Source organism: Pteropus medius, unplaced genomic scaffold (genome assembly GCF_902729225.1).
Source record: "Pteropus medius unplaced genomic scaffold, Ma_sr-lr_union100, whole genome shotgun sequence".
Taxonomy (NCBI): Eukaryota; Metazoa; Chordata; class Mammalia; order Chiroptera; family Pteropodidae; genus Pteropus; species Pteropus medius.
Window position 1 is genome coordinate 3,476,767 of NW_024352947.1, and position 19,192 is coordinate 3,495,958.

General features: G+C 53.4%; 1 protein-coding gene across 4 annotated transcripts in view; it reads left to right on the top strand.

Moving 5' to 3' along the window:
- The window catches only part of MTR (5-methyltetrahydrofolate-homocysteine methyltransferase), an 89,411-nt gene extending 80,091 nt beyond the window's left edge, over window positions 1–9,320 (top strand). For 3 of the 4 annotated variants that reach the window (XM_039850404.1, XM_039850401.1, XM_039850402.1), the window contains 6 exons: window positions 410–565; window positions 2,005–2,201; window positions 4,627–4,860; window positions 5,641–5,833; window positions 6,991–7,103; window positions 7,542–9,320. In XM_039850404.1, the coding sequence (XP_039706338.1) occupies window positions 410–565; window positions 2,005–2,201; window positions 4,627–4,860; window positions 5,641–5,833; window positions 6,991–7,103; window positions 7,542–7,628 (980 nt within the window). In that variant the 3' untranslated portion in view covers window positions 7,629–9,320. The remainder of the gene's footprint in view (window positions 1–409; window positions 566–2,004; window positions 2,202–4,626; window positions 4,861–5,640; window positions 5,834–6,990; window positions 7,104–7,541) is intronic. The other variant, XM_039850403.1, reaches the window with a different exon arrangement.
- Window positions 9,321–19,192: the final 9,872 nt, after the last annotated feature.

Consider the following 19,192-nt stretch of genomic DNA (forward strand, 5'->3'; position numbering starts at 1 on the left):
CCCTTGGCCGTGTGTGTTTCCTTATCCTCTGACGAAGTGCATGGGTAGCAGCAGGTCACATACGTTATCGCTCCAGGTCTTTACACTTCACGTACATGTCTCCCCACAGTGGTCCTTATCCCAGTGTTGCCCGGTTTCGGACATGAAGCCTAACCCACGCCTTCCCTTTGTCTTGGGCAGGGTGGGCGGAGGGTCGAGGATGCTGCGGAGGGCGTGCAGTCAGTCGGCTGCGGGCAGAATGGTTTTACGGAAGGCTGGCTGCAGAATGACGCCTCCTCGATAATTTAAGTTTCCCCTCTGTGAAACAACTCCCACGGTGACAGGAGGGAGGCAGAGTGTGGGCGGTGGCAGCGGGAAGGGCGGCCGGGAAGGCCCCCTCCGTGTTGACAGCGGCGCCTCTTCCCTGCAGTGAAGCCCACGTTCCTTGGGACGCGGGTCTTCGAAGACTATGACCTGCAGCGGCTGGTGGACTACATCGACTGGAAGCCTTTCTTTGACGTGTGGCAGCTCCGGGGCAAGTACCCGAATCGAGGCTTCCCCAAGATATTTAACGACAAAACCGTAGGTGAGTTCAGCGAGTCCGTCCTTCCTGTGCCCTTGTCGGACACGGAGCCGGGCTCTGAGGCGGGAGCAGAGCGTGAGCGCTGTGCCTGGCGTCAGCAGGAATCGGTTCTCTGTCGTCATGTAACGTAGGATGTTGTTTACCGGCTCGGCTCTTTAATGGTCTTTATGTATCAACCAAATTGGACAGCTTATCCATTCTTTGATAAATGATTATCGAGGTCAGTTACATACCGGCCTCTGTGCTGGGCACTGCAGCCGCAGTGAAGGGGGACCCAGGCTTCTGTGGACACAAGATGAGATGGACCTCAGCCCGGGAGGTCAGGGGCAGCTTCCTGGAGGAGGTGCTGTTTGAACTGCTTTTTGAAGAGTAAGTGGGCGTTACTGAGGCTGGGACTGGAGATGAGGTGATGTTAAAGGACATTCCGGGCAGAGGGACGGATGTGAGAAGGCAGACTCACCTGCCGATTGGGAGAGCTGCGAGGGCTCCATCGCGCCTGGCGCATTGCAGGGGAAGGGCCATTGGGGGCGCTGACCTGGAGAAGTGAGCAGGTCCATAAACCGCTAGCCCCATTTCTCGCTTCCAACCCCACCCCCAGACCTGCCCCTAGGGACGTGGGGTCAGATGCTAAGGGGATGAGGTAACAGCCAGATCAGAGCAGGATGGAGGGGACTGGTAGAATCGTGGGATCAGGGCCGAGGAGAGCCTTAGAAACTGTCCCCCACCCGCCCCCCGGAGGGTCCCCGGTATGTGTTAGGGCACTGCAACCCAGCAGTTCAGGCCAGCCGGGGCTGCAGCAGGCGGGGGGGAGCTTCTCCTTCCGACTGCTCCTGAATGACCCCAGACAAGCGGCATAGTGGCCAAAGGACAGCTGGACAGCCTATGCCCTTGACAAAAGACTGAAGACCCTGCTGGCTCTTACCTGGGCGAGGCAGCTCAGTGTCACATAGTCAGAAACTGAGAGGAGGGTGACCTGGGAGCCTGGCCTCCTGTGAAGGTGAGAGCCTGTGGGAGCCCTTGAGCTGAGGCCACCTAGGTGCAGTGCTGAAGCCACTTAGAGAGGGGCTGGGACCACCTGACTCCACGTCCCCAGAGGCCCCTGTGAGGTCAGTGGAATTGTATGTGCATGAGGAGCATCGGTGACAGAAGGATTCGCCCAGCTTCGTTTCCTCTGTGTGACAGACACCTCTGGCTCTCTGCTTTGGGTTAAATGGAAAAGTTAAAGTGGCTCGAGCTGGGGAAGCAGACTGGGAGCTGCACTGGCAGGAACCGCTAACCCTTCGCTGCTCCGCGCGAGTCATGCTGGTGACAAACTCCGACAAAGCATTTGAGGGGGAAAGAGGTGGAGAAAAAATGGTTGAAGGGGTAGTGGCTTTAGAAGAAGCACTCTTTGCTGGTTATTGAGATCTTCATGCGAATTCTTACCTGTATTTTCCTAATAGGCGAAGAGGCCAAAAAAGTCTATGATGATGCGCAGAATATGCTGAAAGTGCTGATTAGTGAAAAGAAGCTGCAGGCCAGGGGCGTGGTGGGGTTCTGGCCCGCGCAAAGTGTCGAGGACGACATCCACCTGTACGCAGAGGGCGCCGAGCCCCGGGCCGCGCAGCCCATAGCCACCTTCTATGGGCTGAGGCAGCAGGTAGGCCAGCCAGGTGGACCGCGAACAGGCTGCTGCTACTTTTTTTGGTTTAAGCACTAAAGTAAAGAAGAATTAAATGCATCTGAGCACTGTACGGATGCTCTGTCCCACCTCACCTCAACGACCAATCACAGGCCCAAGCCCAGGGCCTTTGTGAGGACGGTGGAGAGGAGGTGGCAGCGTGGGGACAGGGGCTGGGCCTCCCGGCACGGGCAGGAATGCACTGTTCACAGATGCGTTAGTCGATGCCTGAGAAGCACGGCTGCCGCCCGATCCCGTACGGTGAATGTTCACTGGTTCGAGAACACTGGCTTGCAGACGCGCGTGGTATTAAAACAGGCTGGTGGCGCTCTTTCTCAGGGGGAGGCGGGGTGCAGGCCTTGCCGAATGCGTGCTGGGCGCCAGTGCTGACAGGGTCGTCAGTGGGCCGTCGCGTCTGACCTCCACACAGCCACGTGTCCACTCTGCGTTCTGTCAGCGCCAGCTCCACCGGGGTCACGAGCCTAGGCTCTTCTCAGTTATGCTCCCGCCTCAAATGCAAACATAACATGCGGGTCCCTCTAGCCGCTGTGAAAGAATCGTGTCCTGGTCGAGAAGCGGGAGCGGAACTGAACGGTTGTTAACAAAGGGTTGCAGGACATTATTCTCGTAAAGCTTTATGGCCATTTCAGTCATTCGGAAGTGACAGTGTTGCTTTTAATTGTAACCATGAGATAATTCACAATGACATATTTTTACCATAACAACATCTGAAGAGATTCCTTGGGACACTGAACAGCACCACGGCAGGTCGAGTGAGGCAGCCACGTCGCTACTGTCTGCACTCAGGCTCAGACACCCTGAGTATGAGGTGGGCGGTCTCGTGTTAAGTTACGGCCCTCCTCTCTAGGGAACTGGTGACTTTCCTTTTACAGGTGTAGCTAAGGCCAAAACCTCTCCTGGCCTGGTTGTTCGTCCTCTGATCTCTGTCCAGCCCCGTTCGCGTCCAGGCAGTCTGAGGTGGACCGTGTGAGCACATTTAATAAGTCACTTCTCAGAGGACACGTATCGCATGTTCACGTAGGAGTCTCTGAGGAGCTGCTTTCTTCCTGTACACTCTGGAGCATCCTGGCTGCAGTGACTTCCTGCTCTGAGTCTCTGTTCTGAGTGGCTCTGATGGCTGTCCCTTCTGAAGTGCAGTGAGGCTCTGTGACCCATCTCCTCTTGTGCCCGGAAGCTTTGTGTCTCCCTCTGGCTTTGTTAGCACAGAGCATTTGATGGGCAGAGTACAGCATGAAGCAGTTCCTCCCTGCATAGCTGGCCGTGAGCTTGGTGACATTTCCATGTGCCATTGTCACACGCCTTGCCTGCCCCATTTTCCACCCAGTGTCAGTTAGTACTTGTTCACAGAGCTGGCAAGCAAATAGCTCCCAAGCTTCTGGGTTGGCCACTCACTGATTAACTGACCAGCCCTACGCAGTGCTGCGTGGTGGTCAGGAGGGTTGGTTGTGGTATCGAACCTGTCCTGCCACTCTGACCTTGAGCCAGTGGATCAGAGTCTCTCTGCCTCAGATTTCTTTGTGTGAAGTGGAGTTGATGGTGTCATTTCCTTCACAAGTTTGTTGACAGGATTAAATTAGTTAATTCATAGAAAGCACCAGAATAGTGCCTGACACATAGTAAGTATTCGGTAAATATTAGTTGTTAGCTATATTTACATTCTCAGCAAATACTTATTGATCGTGTAATATGTATAAAGTCCTCTTTGTCAGCTTAGTGGCAAGGAAGAGTCCATCATCAGCTGAAAAGGGAAAACGGGTGAGGAGAGGCGCCTGCCTGGTGGAAGGAGTCCACCTTGCATCCAGCGAAGAAGCAGATCCTGCCGAGCGCCTGCTCTGGCCTCAGGCCGGCCCAGGGCTCTGCGCCGCTGGCCCCCGAGCCGCCGGCACCCCGGTGGGAGGCCCACAGCCCCTGCGTTGCTGACCTGGCAGCTTGTCGAACTGCTCTGTCAGTGAAAAGGAGAGGCTGAGACATTTCGTGGGCCCCTCCTGAACGTAACTGCAGGGCCTATTGTTGATCTTGAATTGAAAACACTTTTTGGGTAAAATAATTTTTTTATGAATGTTTGGGGTTCCACTTCCTAGCACAGTGCCAGTGGAATTCAGTAAATGTTCGGTCGGCGTATGAATGAGCCACCTAACTGGTTTCTTCACTGTGTGTGTCATGTCACATATATTTTTTAAAATCTCATTTCATTTGTTTGTTCTACAAATATTTTCGGAGACTGCGCACTGTTCCACTGCTGAGGACGGAACAGTGCGCAGACAGACAGACAGACACACGTCCCTGTTTGAAGCTTGTTTGTGTCTGGGGAGACCGGGCTGCTGTCCGGGTGTGTGGTGACACACCCGTGCTCACGGCGCCCCCGCCGCCCGTGCATTTGCAGGCGGAGAAGGACTCGGCCAGCGCAGACCCGTACCTCTGCCTCGCCGACTTCGTCGCCCCGCTGCACACGGGCGTCCGCGACCACCTGGGCCTGTTTGCCGTGGCCTGCTTCGGGGTGGAGGAGCTGAGCCGGGCCTACGAGGAGCAGTGCGATGACTACAGCAGCATCATGGTCAAGGCGCTGGGGGACCGGCTGGCGGAGGTGGGGCAGCGGCTGGGGGACCGGCTGGCGGAGGTGGGGCAGCAGCGCCCTGAGGCCGGAGCCCGGGGGCGGGAACGTGCGGTGCCAGGAGCTAGGCGGCCTGGAGGAGCAGCCAGGGCTGGTCGTGGGTCCTCAGACTGTCCTGTCATACGCCTCAGGGCGAAAGACCGCTGGGCGGTCGTGGGCGGGCACAGCTAGAACCGTGACTCCACGGTCAGTCCTCTTGTCTCCCTTTGCCTGTCCTGCTCTGACGTTTCCCTGAGCCTGGAAAATGAAAAACAGACTTCGGCTTCAGAATCCTCGCTCTCACGTCGGCACCCTCTGTAGATTCTTTATCTTACTCTGTGTGGAATGGGGCGACCCCAGTCGGGGGGGGGATCCCCTCTCCTTTTCCAGTGGGGCATTGAGCAACTGTGGCCCTGCCAGGTTCTCTTTCTGGCCACACTAAACTGTAGACTGGCCATCAGGAGACTTTTTATGTTAAAAATGAATATGACGCTTCCCAGCCAGGTTGAGTCAAAATCGATCAGCAGCGCAGCTAGTGAGACCGCAGATGAGTCAGGAACCCAGCCGGCCCCCTCTGGCCAGATCTCCCCGGAGGTCCAGGCTGGGGCGGCGCCCGGGCGGGGGAGGGGGGACAGTGGTCTAGGCTGGGATGATAGTCCGGGATGAGAGGCGGTGCCCGGGCGGGGAGTCGGGGCGGGCGGGGTGCTGGTCTGGGCACGGGCGGTGCCCGGGCGGCCTTGGCTGGGGTGGGAGCAGCCTCGGTGCCCTGCGAGGCCTGGCCTCTGCTGAGCCACGTCCCCGCCCCAGGCCTTTGCGGAGGAGCTGCACGCGCGGGTGCGCACGGAGCTGTGGGCCTACTGCGGCGGCGAGCAGCTGGGCTTCGCGGACCTGCGCCAGCTGCGCTACGGGGGCATCCGCCCGGCCCCCGGCTACCCCAGCCAGCCCGACCACACCGAGAAGCTGACCATGTGGGAGCTCGCCGACATCGAGCGGCACACAGGTGCGTGCGGGGAGGCGGCGTGCCCGGCCCTCCTCATTCTGTTGGGCAGATACCCTTTTATCTAAGGCTCGGTCGTGGCGCAGGTGGTTGTAACGTAAAAGGCTTGTAACGAAATCGTACCCTGTTCTTCTTCACCTCTAGCCGTTTTTTCTAGTATTTTACCTTATTATTATTGAAGAGTCTTACATCACCAGTTTTAGGTTTACCAATTTTAACTGGAACAGATAGGAGTTTGGCGTACTGTACTGCTCTGCTGCCCTCCTGTTTGGGGTGTGTCACCGTCTTTCCTGTCCCTTGGTGACCTTCGTAACCTCTGGTGGCAGCCTTCACGGCCTTTCTCAGTTGCTTGCTGGCCGTGTCTCTGGACAGTGGCCTTGAAGAAGCCGCACCCTTCCCTTCAGCACCCCCAACCCCCCTTCTACACCGCTGCCAACGCGCGTTATGATGTTCACGGCCTTAATCACGAGCGTGCGGCCACGCTGATGAAGCCGAGGGGCCTAGATGGCAGCGAGGAGCTGTGAGGCTGTGTCGACTGCGTTAGCGGGGAGGGCTCGGGTATCCGGGGTCACAGTTGGGGATGGGAGCCCCGTTTCTGCCGCAGGCGGGGTGAGCTTTGGCAAAGGCCTAATCTCCGTGCCGCCGTTTCCCTGTCCACAGACGAGAGGCCGGGCCCAGGGGCCCCGATGCACCCTTTGAGTTCCACGCTCCCAAGAAAAGTGTCTTTTCTAAGTACCGCTGTCGGCCCCTTCTTACTGAGACCCGACCGTCAGTCAGCCTAGTGGCAGTGGCCCCACAGGAGCCCTTGGAGGCTCAGCCGGTGCTCTCACCTCCAGGGTTGGAGCTCCTGGTCTGAGACGGTCCAGGCGTGGGAGCCGCTGGGGCCTCTGGACCTGACCTTGGAGGTCTGTGGTCCGAGTACAGAGTCTTTTCCAGGCCTCTCCTCTGGTTTAGAGGAGATCCGTGTGTCCTGAATTTGTCCTTCCCTGTGGCAGGAATTCGCTAGACTAGTCTGGTCACATCTTCCATTCTGTGTCCTGAGTCCACCTGGAAGGCCTGAGTTCATGTTCGTGCACTTGTTCAACAGCGTTTATTGGGCTTCTGAGTGCCAGGCCCTGTGCTGGGCACTGCGTAAATGAGCATTTCTCCCCGGTCTCCAGGCATCAGGCTCACGGAGTCCCTGGCCATGGCCCCTGCGTCCGCCGTTTCCGGGCTTTACTTCTCCAACTTGAAGTCCAAATATTTTGCCGTGGGGAAGATTTGCAAGGATCAGGTAAGCTGGCCGTTTCGTTGTCCGTGACTTCCCAAGATGCCTGTCTCGTTTTAAGTGGAACTGTGGAGCCTATTTTATTTCATATCTGAATGAGAATAAAGCGAGAGGGAAAGGGTGAAATTTATCTCAGTTAAGCTGTTCATTTGATTTTAACCCATCACCCCAGTTCTAGCTCCCCCATTCATACACAGACCACACACACACGCGCGCGCGCGCACACACACACGCACACACTCATCCCACCCCCAGCCAGCTTCTGAGTATCAGGCAGTTCCTACATGTTGTCTTCCTGCCCGGAGAATAGGCAGCTTAACTCAGTGGTTTGCTGTTAAGACGAGAAATGGAAGGCACTTAATGTTTCTGGGCAAATCCTGTGGAAACTTCAGTTCAAAAAGTCTTATTGCTTTGGTCTGATAAGCTGCTTTCAATCTTTTGCAGATTGAGGATTATGCTCTGAGGAAGAACATGTCTGTGGCCGAGGTGGAGAAATGGCTTGGACCCATTTTGGGATATGATACAGACTAATTTTTTGTTTTTCACCTTTCCTGTACTCGATGATCTTCAGGGAAACGTAGTCCGGAGTGCCTTAAAGGTCACAGCGACGGCAGCAGCACACAGGCCTGTCTGCATCTGGGTGACGCTTGCGCTGCTTCGTCTGTGGACGGCTGGCGGGACCTCGTGGAGGAGCAGAGACTTTGTCCTCCACGAGGCCCTCAATAGTGGCCCTGTCCCTGGTCCCTGGAGCTGGGACAAGCTGGAGATAGAGGTCTTTTGCATTTCAAAGCAAGTCGTCTTGCTTTTTCATTTTTACCTTCAATCTAGGAGGCCACTTGTTCTTTTCTTCTCTTAGAAAAAAGCCCAGAACTCAGTCGAACAGAGCACGTGACCCCGTGGCAAAGTGCCGCTGTGAGAAATGGGGCATCCTAATCCAGGCGGGGGCAGCAGTAGACTCCGACCGGGAGGGGAAGCTGAGCTCTGCTCCCTTTCCGAAGACCTCATTTCCCACAGCCTCGTTTACATGGCTGCAGAAGGCCGCCTCTCGCTGCCGGCTTGTCAGACACTCGGGCTGTTGCTCTGATGTGGCCAAGCACGGCAGGTTCTCCGAGCATTTTGCCGCCTCGTAATTCCGCATTTCCTAGCGCTGAGGGGAAGATGGAGGTGGCACGAGAGAGTGGCCTGTCAAGGGCAGTTCGCGTCCGTGGTCGTTTTCCAGACCAGAGCGGGCTCTCAGTGAGCAGCTTGATTCCGCTCGGTGCTGGCTTTTCCGCGCCGCCCCGAGCCCAGACTCACAGCGTTTGGAACTAGCACGCTCACTCGTTCTCCGCCATTTCCAGGGGAATGGCTAAGAACGTTGGCTTCGGAGGCGACACACCTGGCTTCAGATTCCAGCTTTGCCACCTACTCGCCGTACGACTAAGGTGGATCACTTAAGCACTCCCATTCTGTTTTCTCGTCTGGAAAATGGGGCCAGCGACACAGGTTACCGTCGCGTGGGCGTGGGGTCGGTGAGATGCATGGAAGGCAGGTAACGGGGCCGGGCACGCAGCACGTGCTTAGTAAACTGTCGCTCTGTACAGGTCTGTGGGTCACCCCGTGGGCTCGGCAGACAGGAGACACTCGGGGGGGAGGGAGAGCTTGGGAGAGGTGAGAAGACTCGGGAAAGCCTGTGGTGATGACCCCGGTGCCTGAGAACCCTGATTAACACTCACTGGGACAGAGAGGCTGCCTCCTGTGTCACATGCACCTCTCATGGTACAAGCTGGCCTTGCCCCACAGCAGTTACCCCAGACGTACGTTTGGGCACTTTGGAGGTCAAAGGGGAGCGCACGCAGGCGATGGTGATGCTGCATGCCTGTGGTACAATCGTGTCTGTAGAGTGACACGCCTTTTCAGGCTCGGCGTGCCCTTGAACCCTGTGCTCTCCTTAGGAACGTAGAATTTGTGCTGGATTGAGAGCGAGGCTCGGTTTCCCGAGACCCTTATTTTCTGCTCCATAGCAGGTCTGTTACTCTAGGCTTTGGTACATTTTCCTGTGAGGAAGAATAACCTTCGAATATAGTCACGCATTGCGTAGCGACACTTCTGTCAACGACAGACCCGTGAGATCATAACGGGGCTGAAAATTCCTGCTGCTTAGTGGTGTGGTAGCCACTACGATGTCATAGCTTTGGCTTAGTTGAATTATTTCAATAAATTCAAAATATTAAGTAAAAAACATTTTGTAACCTGATGTGATTGACTTTTTTAATTCTGTTGAAATGAGCACAGCAGGACATTTGAAGAATTTCAGTGAAAAACATGTGAGTCTTAAAAGTGCTTGGTTATTTTCTAAATAATGCAACTCTTTTCAGAAAAGGCAGCAATTAGCTCTGAGACGTATTTCAGTGGCTCGTCTTACGTAAAGCCTTCCGTCCACTTACGTTGCTGTGGGCGAGTACAAATTGCCGTCCTAAAGCTGGAGGAAGCTGGGGGTGGGCAGTCCAGGGGAGAGCTGGTCCTCAGCAGAGCCAGGCTGGCTCCTGGGCTGCAGAACCCCCTCAGCCTCCACTGTGCCTTCCGTCAGTTAAACCTTGAGTAAAGTTACTGATGACTGTCAGTGAGTGGACATCCGCCTCAGAAAGACCGAACTGGTGAGTTAGATGATGGAAGGAGGTGGGCACATCCGCAGATAAATTGTTGAGTCCACCTCAGTCCACCTTGGCATAGGGATGTTTGGCTACAGTTTTCTTCTGTAATTAGAAGAATGGCCAATAAACTGAAAATAAGTTAAAAACCTAATCATGCTTCACACTTGCGCAGATCAGCAGAGACCAGAGAAAGGCCATGAAACTGTTCCATTTGCTGCAATTGACCATCATTGGGAAAGCGGACAAAAACAGTCAACTGGAGTCAGAGGCAGGGGGCCTGTTCCGTTTGCGAAGGTGCTCGAGGGAGATCAAGTGCAAGAGCGAATGCCAGAGCCGGAAAGTTAGAGATTCGGCCAGGCGCAGAGAACCAACTTAAACATTTGTTGAATGGGTGAAATCGCATTAGAAGATGGAACAGGACACCATCTAGGAAGTGAGCTAAGTCAGAGAGAGACATGTCACTTATATGTGATTCTAAACAACTGGAGTTATAGGAACAGTGCAATGATGGTTTCCAGGGGCTGGGGCAGGGGGTGGGGAGTTGGGGAGATATTTAAGGGCACAAGCTTACAACCAGTAGATAAATAAGTTCTGGAGATCTTAGAACGTACGGCACAGTGTACTATAAACTCGAGGTTGCTAAGAGACTAAACCTTAACTATTCTCAAGACAAAAAAGAAAAGATAAATATGTGGCTGATAGAGATGTTAGCTGATGCTACGGAGTAATCCTTTTGCAACGTAAATGTATCAAACCAACGCTTTAAACTTATACAGTGTTGTATGTCAATATCAGTAAAAAACACTCTCCTTCCAGAAAAAAAAAACACACACACACAACACAGCAAGGGCTGCCTGGAGCTGTTTGGGGCAAAGCCAGAGGTGCTGGCACCCGCCCAGTGCCAGGAAACAGCTGAGCAGAAGCAAATCTGTCCCATCTTCTGTAGCCTTCCCAAAGCTGCAGTTCAGGGACCTGACATTCACCGTGATGAGTCGGGAGTATGCCGTGTGCCTGCCGCCCCTCCGCACCATCGAAGACTCATGAAAATTCAGGACACTTGCCTGAAGGCTGGCCACCCAGGTATAAGTGTGGTCCTCCTCCTTTAACCAGAATACAGGTTAAGGTAAATTCTTCCTCCCTTATGTCAGATAACAGTATGTCCTGCCACTCTCGCCATGTGGCAGAGGAGCCAAGCCCGACGTGTTTAACTAGAGAGAGGGGGCTGCAGTGAGCAGGGCTCGTCGGGGTGAACCCGCAGGGAGATGCTGGAGCAGCGTGGTCACAGATTGCGGGCAGCGTCGTGACGAGGATGTCAGCACAGCCCCCGGGAGCTGGAGGGGCTGCTGCACACAGCGTGAGTCACTCGGTGCCCGTGGCTTTGAAGGGGGAGGAAAATGCTAATTCTGGATGGTTCCCGCCAGGTGCGCAGGGGTATCTGACTTAAGGAAGCGGAGTATTTGTTGGGTTTCATTAAGTGAAAAGCCAGGCTTGGTTTGGGATGCCACCTTTGAATTTTTACTCAGCGCGTAGGGTTGGAGGGGCTGCGGAAAGTTCTGGGTGGTGGGGAGTGAGAATTTTACAGATATTTGTTTTCATATTCTTGGGGCGGGGGCAGAGGAAGGGGTAGGAAAGAGTAACGGAGTCATGACTTCCCTAAAATGGGGAGAGGGAAGGACTTCGCCCAGAGATTTTCCTGCCCACCCTTGGGGAAGCCTGCCTCTGTAGGGAACACGACGTGGGTGCTCGTTCCAGGGGGACGGTGTGCTGTGTCCATCGCTTCTGTGTTACGAATACAGACCGTTTTTCGTATTCCTTTCATGAAACTCTGGACAGCTATTATTCTGTGGGTCTGGTTGGCACCTTGCCATCAGGGCCCCGCTAAGATTTGTAGCAATAGGGAAGACCATGACATCTGTTCATTTAAACTTATCTTCCTGTGAGCTCAAACAGCACTCGGGGTGTTGGGGAGAGGAAATCGTAACTGAGCAGATTACCCCCGCTTTTGCCTCGGTGGCCGTCCCCAAGGGGAGAAACATTTGCTGTGATATGGCGTTTGTGCGTTCGCTCATGGATTCTCATTCAGTCGTTCATTTACATGTTCCTTCAGACTCCTCGGGCCCCTTCCCGCGCCCAGGTAGGAGAGGCTGGGCAGGGGGCGGCAGTGGAGTCACGTTCCCGGGCCTTCTGGGGGGTGACGCTGTCTTAAATCTGTCTTAAATTCCTTCCCGTGGGTTTAAAGGCAGAGGAGGCATCTCCTGGTCTCCCCTGAACTGTTCTGAGGAACATGTCCCACCCACGCTTTTGCCAGCCGGTCCCAAGACCATGCTGCCGCTTCGCCCCTTGGCGCCTGTGGGGACTTCGCCGGCGACCTTGGCTTCATCTCTTCCTGCTGACCGGGTCTTAACACACGCTGTGTGAGCCGCTGCCAGCACCGCTGGTGCCATGCCCGGCGACAGGACTCGTCCTGGACGGCCGTCCTAGTCTGCGCGGGAATCAGCAGGCAGGCTGGGTGTGTGCGCGTGTGTGCGTGCATGTGCGCACATGCTTGTGTGCATGCGTGTGTGTGCGCATGAGTGCGTGTACGTGTGTGCGTGTGTGTGTGTGTGTGTGCGTGTGCACATGTGCCAGCAGCACTGCATCGGGGGCGCGGCGGCAGCCAGCGCAGTGTGGAGCGCGTGGCTTCACGCACCAGACCCCCGGGTCCTTCCCTGCGGAAGGCAGAGTCGCTCGCCCCTAAACAGGCTGCTCCTGGACGTTCATTGTGCAACAGGCCGGCCTGACCGCTCTGAGTCATGGCTCCCTTCTTTGTCGTCCTGTTTTCCTCTTCTAAAAATTTGCTTTCTGAGCCTCGGAACACCAAGGGGTTGGCGATTTCACAGTAACGAAGTTTAAAAAGCCCTCACTTTAAAGCACTGTTTTCTTTCCGTCGGAGGGTGTTTGCGATGCGCGGGCTCGGTGGAGGAACCCCGGCTTGGCCCCGAGCCCGTCTGCCCTCCAAGGCCGGCAGCCGCCAGGTCCCGGCCGGGAGTGCCCGTCAATCTGTGCCCGTCAGTCTGTGCCCGTCAGTCTGTGTCCGTCAGTCTGTGTCCGTCAGTCTGTGTGCCTCGGCCCGTCCTCCGTCACCTCTGCGTTTCATTTTCAAGGGAACGTGTTGCTTTGTGACTCTTTTCCATCTTGGGAGATAGATACGCGTCATCTCCCAAAGTAGATCTCTAAGGTACTTAAAAAGGCAGCGACCACCTCCTCCCTTTCCTTTCTCCGTGTGTTCCGGAGCTTTAGGGATTGAAGAGAGCACGTGACAGGTCACGTGACGGGCTCGGGTCGCACCTGTCTCTGCAGGGGCCGTTGTGAGCAGCGCTGCTGGGAACACGGTGTGTACACATCTCTTCCCGTGTCCGCTCTCATCTCTGGGGTAAATGCCCCGCAGTGGAGTTGCCGAACCACAGGACAGTTCTGTGTTCAATCTCTGGGTGACTCTGCGTTTAATTGAATTAGTGCCGTGGAGAACTGCGTACGATTTTCCACAGCGGCCGCGGCCGCACCCACCCCGCACGAAGGCCCCGGTTTCCCCACATCCTGACCGAGATTTTTTATTTTCTGTTTTTTAAAAATTCGTATTTATTTTTATTTTTTAGAATAGCTATCCTAATGGCTGTGAGTGGTATCTCACTGTGGTTTATATGCACCAAAGTCTCCAAAGATTTTTTTGAAAGCCGTATATCAATCTATTCTAAACATGTACTATAATTTATATAACAATTCCTCTTTGTGCAACATGAGGCTATTTCTAAGTTTTCATCGTTGTAGATTACAAAAAAGCATAACTGAGTGTAAGTGAACACTAAGCCTTTCTCAGATCTCTGAGAATGTTCGAAGAATGAATTACTCAAAGGAGCATCACAGTAAAAATGATGGGCGTGTTTCACCAAGTTGCTTTCGAAAGAGCGTTCTGCTCAGCAGACTCAGAGGGCTGAGTAGCACATTTTTTAAAACCTATGTTTTCAGGTGTGGTGTTTCTCCAGAATATAGATGAGAATACCTGTGAACACGAAGAACCGTAGTAGCAGAATTCACTTGCTCTTTGGAAGCAAATGGCTCATTTTTAATGTTGGAACGTTGATTTTAAAGATGACTACACCTCGGCTTCCCTTAGATTCTCAAGAGACAGAATTTCCTTAGGGAAAGAAAGGCAGATGGCTGGAAGGATGAAATAATTTGCAAGCAACTCATAAGACCTGAGCTCTGGTCTGGCTCAGCCACTACCGAGCCATGTGACTTCAGCAAGTCATTCGAAAGCTGTGGGTTTTGGGTGATTTGGCTACGTATGAGTTGGCTTCGGTCCTTGAATTTTCTCGCGTATTATATAATTATGGATTTTGAGCTCATGTCTGGTTGCGTTTTATCTGCTGGAATCCTGTAGGTTGAGTTAAAAGTGTGTCCTTCTAGACAGTTCTTTCTTTGAGGCATACCAGTGGTATCATCAGCTGTGGTGTTTCTGTGTGTGTGTGCAACTCTTTCAATGCAGGCTTCCCCAGACGACAAGGTAGCAAAATGTGAACTTACAAACCCAGGAGAGAAAAGGTCCGTGGTTGGAACTCTCAGAATAGTGTCGATTTTAAAGACAATAAGACTCAAAGCACAGGAGACCAGAAAGCCACCTCGTCGCATCTCTTTGCCAAGGGGTGGATGTTACTCTTAGTTTGCACTTTTGCTGGGGTTCTCAGCCTTTCAGGGTCCTGACTCCATCTTCCTGCTTTGGGTCCAAGGCTTTGTTTCCTGTCCTCGCATGACTGTTAAAATGATCGCCCCTTGGCTGTCAGATCCAGCAGGATTCATTGGGGAATCTGAACTTGGGCTTTTTGGTCTCCTTTCTGCTTTTCCCCCAGGATTTCCCTTTCTTTCTTGCATGTTCACTTATACACTCACAAAGACGTTTATTATCATTTGTCCATCGTTTCCAGGTGGGAGGGTCATCAGTTCATCTAATCTGCCACATTTCCAGAAGTGAAGGTCAGCCCTATAAATTCTGTGATTCTATGGGTGTTACTTACTTTTCTCCCACTTAGCTCATTTGGATATGTATCTCATTTCATCTTCATAAATGAGGTGTTTTGGGTCCATGTTGCGTTGGAACCATCCTGACTCAGTTCTCTTGGGAGCATCCTAATGAGAAAACGCAACGTGAACTAAAAAAAGCTGAATGCTAAGGGCTGTATCTTATGGTGAGGTAAGTACGTTCTTGGAAAAACCAAAGCTGGTGCCTTTTAGCCTAAAGGCCCGCCTACCTCGGCCAGGGGCTGAGCAGTGTGCAGGAGCTGAGCCTGGTACAGAGTGTGGCCATCCTCCCTCAGACATTTCAGCCTGTGCTGAAGTGACAGACCATCAGGCCCACTTTTATGCCGTGCTAGGCAAGTATGTCTGCTATATTGTGAAGGGACAGACTCAGCCAGCAACGCCCTGTGTCAGTAAAGTCACGTCCGTGCGGAACTACCCTCTCTGTGCCTGGCACCGGGCAGGTCTGCTTGTCCTGGGACCGGATGTACACCTTGGTTCAGTTTATATGATCCCGCTGTCTCACTTCTGGGCACATATCCGAAGGAAATGACATCATTATCTCAGAGATATGTGCACCCTCATGTACAGCGAAGCATTATTCACAATGGCAAATGTATGGGACAAGTGTCCATTGACAGATGAACGGATAAAGGAATATTACTCAGCTATAAAAGGAAAGAAATCCTGCCACTTGTGACAACATGGCCTACAAAAATGAACAGTGGTTTTCAAGATGCATGAACAGAACAAGAGGAATAACCCGTCACGCGTAGGCAGGGTCCTCGGTGAAGCCTGACCTGTTAAGCCTCTCAACCACATTTCTGTTCCTGTAGAGCAGGAGCAGATCCCAGAAAGTGATTTTTCCTCTTTTGTAGAAACTTCTAAAATGGTAACTCATCAAACCTGCCTCAGAGGCAACTTTTCACCTCTCGGTCAACGTGACCAACATTGCGCGCCCATCAGCTGGGCCGGGAGTGACACTGGAAAATCCCGCTGGGCCACTAGCTACCGATTCTCTGCTCAGTCTGACGCTGGAGGGCGAGGGCAGCGGTGAGGCCAGAGCCGCGAACCTGGCCACCTGCCCACGGCTGGCCGAGGTAGGCGGGACTTTAGGCTAAAAGGCACCAGCTTTGGTTTTTCCAAGAACATACTTACCTCAACATAATCAGAATTTGATCCCCACTGGAGGTCTCTTCCTCAGCTCACCTTAGGATTTTCAGAAAAACCCAGAGAACAATGTACAATAAAACAATTGCTTTTAGCACGGCCGTTTGTATGATTGGGACTTTTGAGGGGGCGAAGTTTGTAATTTTTTTAAGAAGAAAAAGATTGGCATTTAATAGCATGAAGGAGCTTGTAGAAAGGGCTTAATTTACTTTAGAGGTTAAATTCTTTTCAGGTGCTTTAGCAGTATCATTCATATTAAGATAATGATGTGCTAATTACAGTTTAATTGTTTCCCCTCATTCAGAAGGTTCAGGTTGCAGGTCCTCTCATTAGCCACACCGCCCACGTGGGTGGGGAGGAAGTAGGTGTTGTCCTGGAGTCAGTCAGCTGCACTTCCCTTGACACAAACAGAGGTCTCCTGGCAGCTCCCAGACCACCGCCCCCCTCTCCCCCATCCGCCCAACCCCCACCCTCCGGCACCACAGGTGGTCGACCCCCTGAGCTTTCCCAACTTAGCTCCTCCAAAGCTTTCCCTGACCAGTTAATTACCTTAAGAGGGGTCAGGTAAACAAACTGTGCTTTACTGCGGAGGGCACCTGTAACTTCCTGTGACATTTCTGTTCCTATTAGACTCTAACTTCTGATCAATACTTTTTTATTGAATAAATTAATGTGTGATCGATGAAAGCTATAAATGACTGCTACTGTTTTGCTTATTTCAAAGTAATTAAAATTTAATAAACTAGATTGTGAGCTCCTGTTGGACAAAGAGTAGGTCTTATTTAAGTCGCATCCCTGAGGATGACACAATGTCTGGCACAAATGGTTGCTTAATAAATAATAATAAAATTTCTTAACCTCAAAAGAACAAACTCTAATGGAAGAATTCCGACCTGGACGAGAGCGGAGTTGGATGAGTATTTCTCTAGTTGCCCCTCAGAGTCACGTGTCTCCCCTGGGACCCCCAAAATGGGGAGACGTCGTGTGAGTAAATCCCTTTGACTCGGGCCCGGCAGGGCCACAGCAAACCACTGCCTGACAGTAGTGAGTTGGCTGCCACTTGACGTGTCCAAAGACAGCCAGGAAGTGTCCAAGTCCCTGGCTCAGAGTCCACTGAGAGGATCGCGTGAGCGCCAAGGTTCTGCGGCCCGTGCCCTTGTGTGCTCTGTCGTTCGCAGCCACAAGAGTGAACCGTCATCCTGACGAGGCTCGGCGTGAGCAAAAGAGCAGCACGAACTTGTCCAGCGCCCAGCGGGGCGTGCTGGCCGCATCCGGCTGCCACGCTCGGGCAGACGTCAGCGCGCATCTTAGTCGGTGCCCGCCGGACCCTGAAAGCGGAAGGGGCCACGTAGCGAAAGTCACATAACAAGCCTCCAGCCCAGTGTGTCCCTGAAAGTCCTTTTGGTACCTTCGTTCTGATGATCCATCTTTCCTGCCTCAGAAATTGTGAACAAACAATAAGGTAAACAATGGGCAAGAAACATTTCAAAACCCGTCCTCCCGCTGGAGGCTGTCGTTTGCCTGAGTGCTGTGCATTTTCCTGAGCTGATTTAAAGAGGGAGAAAGGACGTCAGGCCCCGCACAGGCCAACCTGAGCCCCGGGAGGGCGCCATCGGCCTGCAGACCGTCCAGCTGCTTCGCGCTGTTGCTTTAGAAAACCCGGTGTTCGTCTTCATTCCCAAGTTAAAGGTTCATTTTGGAAGTGGAAGGAAACTTCACAACTCACTGTGGCTGCTGTCTGCTCTTGACACGGACATGGCGGAGCAAAGAGAGATAGGGACGGGGCTGAGGGGGGATCAGCAGCCTGTCTCGTGAGCGAGGAGGCAGGCTCAGCCCTTCTGTCCCCTCAGCTCCCCGACTGGGCCTGGGACTCGGGCCTCTGCGGGAGGTTTCGGGGAGGGAGCGTGCGCAGGGAATAAGTGTTCCCACTAACGACTTTTCCAGCTCTAACATTTTGATTTCCTCAGAGAGAGGAAATTTGCGTAAGCGACTATGAAGACACGGGAAGGCAGCAGGCGGGGTGGCCGCCACCCCCGCGCAGAGGACGGGGAGCCGTTAGCCGGTGAAGGCAGACTCTCACGGAGGCGCGTGAGCGCTGAGCGAAGTTTGTGGGAGCAGGGAGGGGGATGGAGTGGCCGTAACCGCCACGGCTCAGCTGCTCAGTGACACCCGGTGTGAGGACCTCTATGCTCAGGCCCCTCTGTCCCTCGTTCCCACATCTACTCGCTCAGTAAACACAGTCGCCTCTCCCTGTGAATATGTCAAACCCAAGTCCTCCCACCCCTCTGCGTCCCGGGCCGGTCTCCCCTCGGGCCTCTGCGTCCCCTCTGCCCTGCCGCCTGCCCCCTGCATGGCCCTCACGCCAGACTTTTACGTCATCTCACTCCCAGCTCAGACCCTGAGGGCTATGAGGGCAGAGTCTGTCCCGGCCTCTGTCCTTGGCCCGTAGATGCCCATCTTCACGTTCACATGGCGGGCTCCCTGTTTAGCTATTTCCTAAGATCCCTTTTTATAAGGACACCAGTCCTCTTGGCTAGGACTCCCCCTGCCCCCCCCGCCCGTGACCTCACTTTAACCTGTCCCCCTCTGCAGAGATGTTACCGCCAAATAAGGTCACGGTCTGAAGTTCTGGGGTTTGGGACTTTGACATACAGGTCTTAGGGAGACACAGTTTTTCACTCCTAACAGTCGTATTCTGCTCCTACTGGAGAGGTTCGCACCGCCACACAGCTGTTGTGGGCCGCGGGCCGCCTTCGCTGGACGGCTGTGACTCCACCCACCTGGGCTCTGCAGTCCACATGGCAGCGGAGGGAAGGGTTTACTCCGTTGGGGCTGTAGCCCGGCTGGGAGCCTGTGGCCTTAGTACCTGATCCTTACACATGAGAAGCGGGGTGTCTCTGCACCTTTTTTGTGACAGTTTCAATCTTTCCCTAAACATCTCTTTCTCTCAGTTTGTTTTTGCCCCCTAGAAAATGGATCCTCTGAGACCAGCTAGGAAGGAGGCCATGCAATTAGAAAGGTAAAAATCAACTATTACTAGGTTTTAAAATGTCCCATTACAATAAATTGATGGGTGAAGGCAGTAGCCTTAGAAAGAAAGCTCTCCCATTTGCTAAGCTGATTTTTAATTAAATATTTATCGACACCCATGGATCTTGGTTTGCAGTAATATTAATTGAGAATCCGGTGTTTAGGTTGGGGAGAGACGAAATCAGAAACAAACTGTGATCTAGAGAAGGC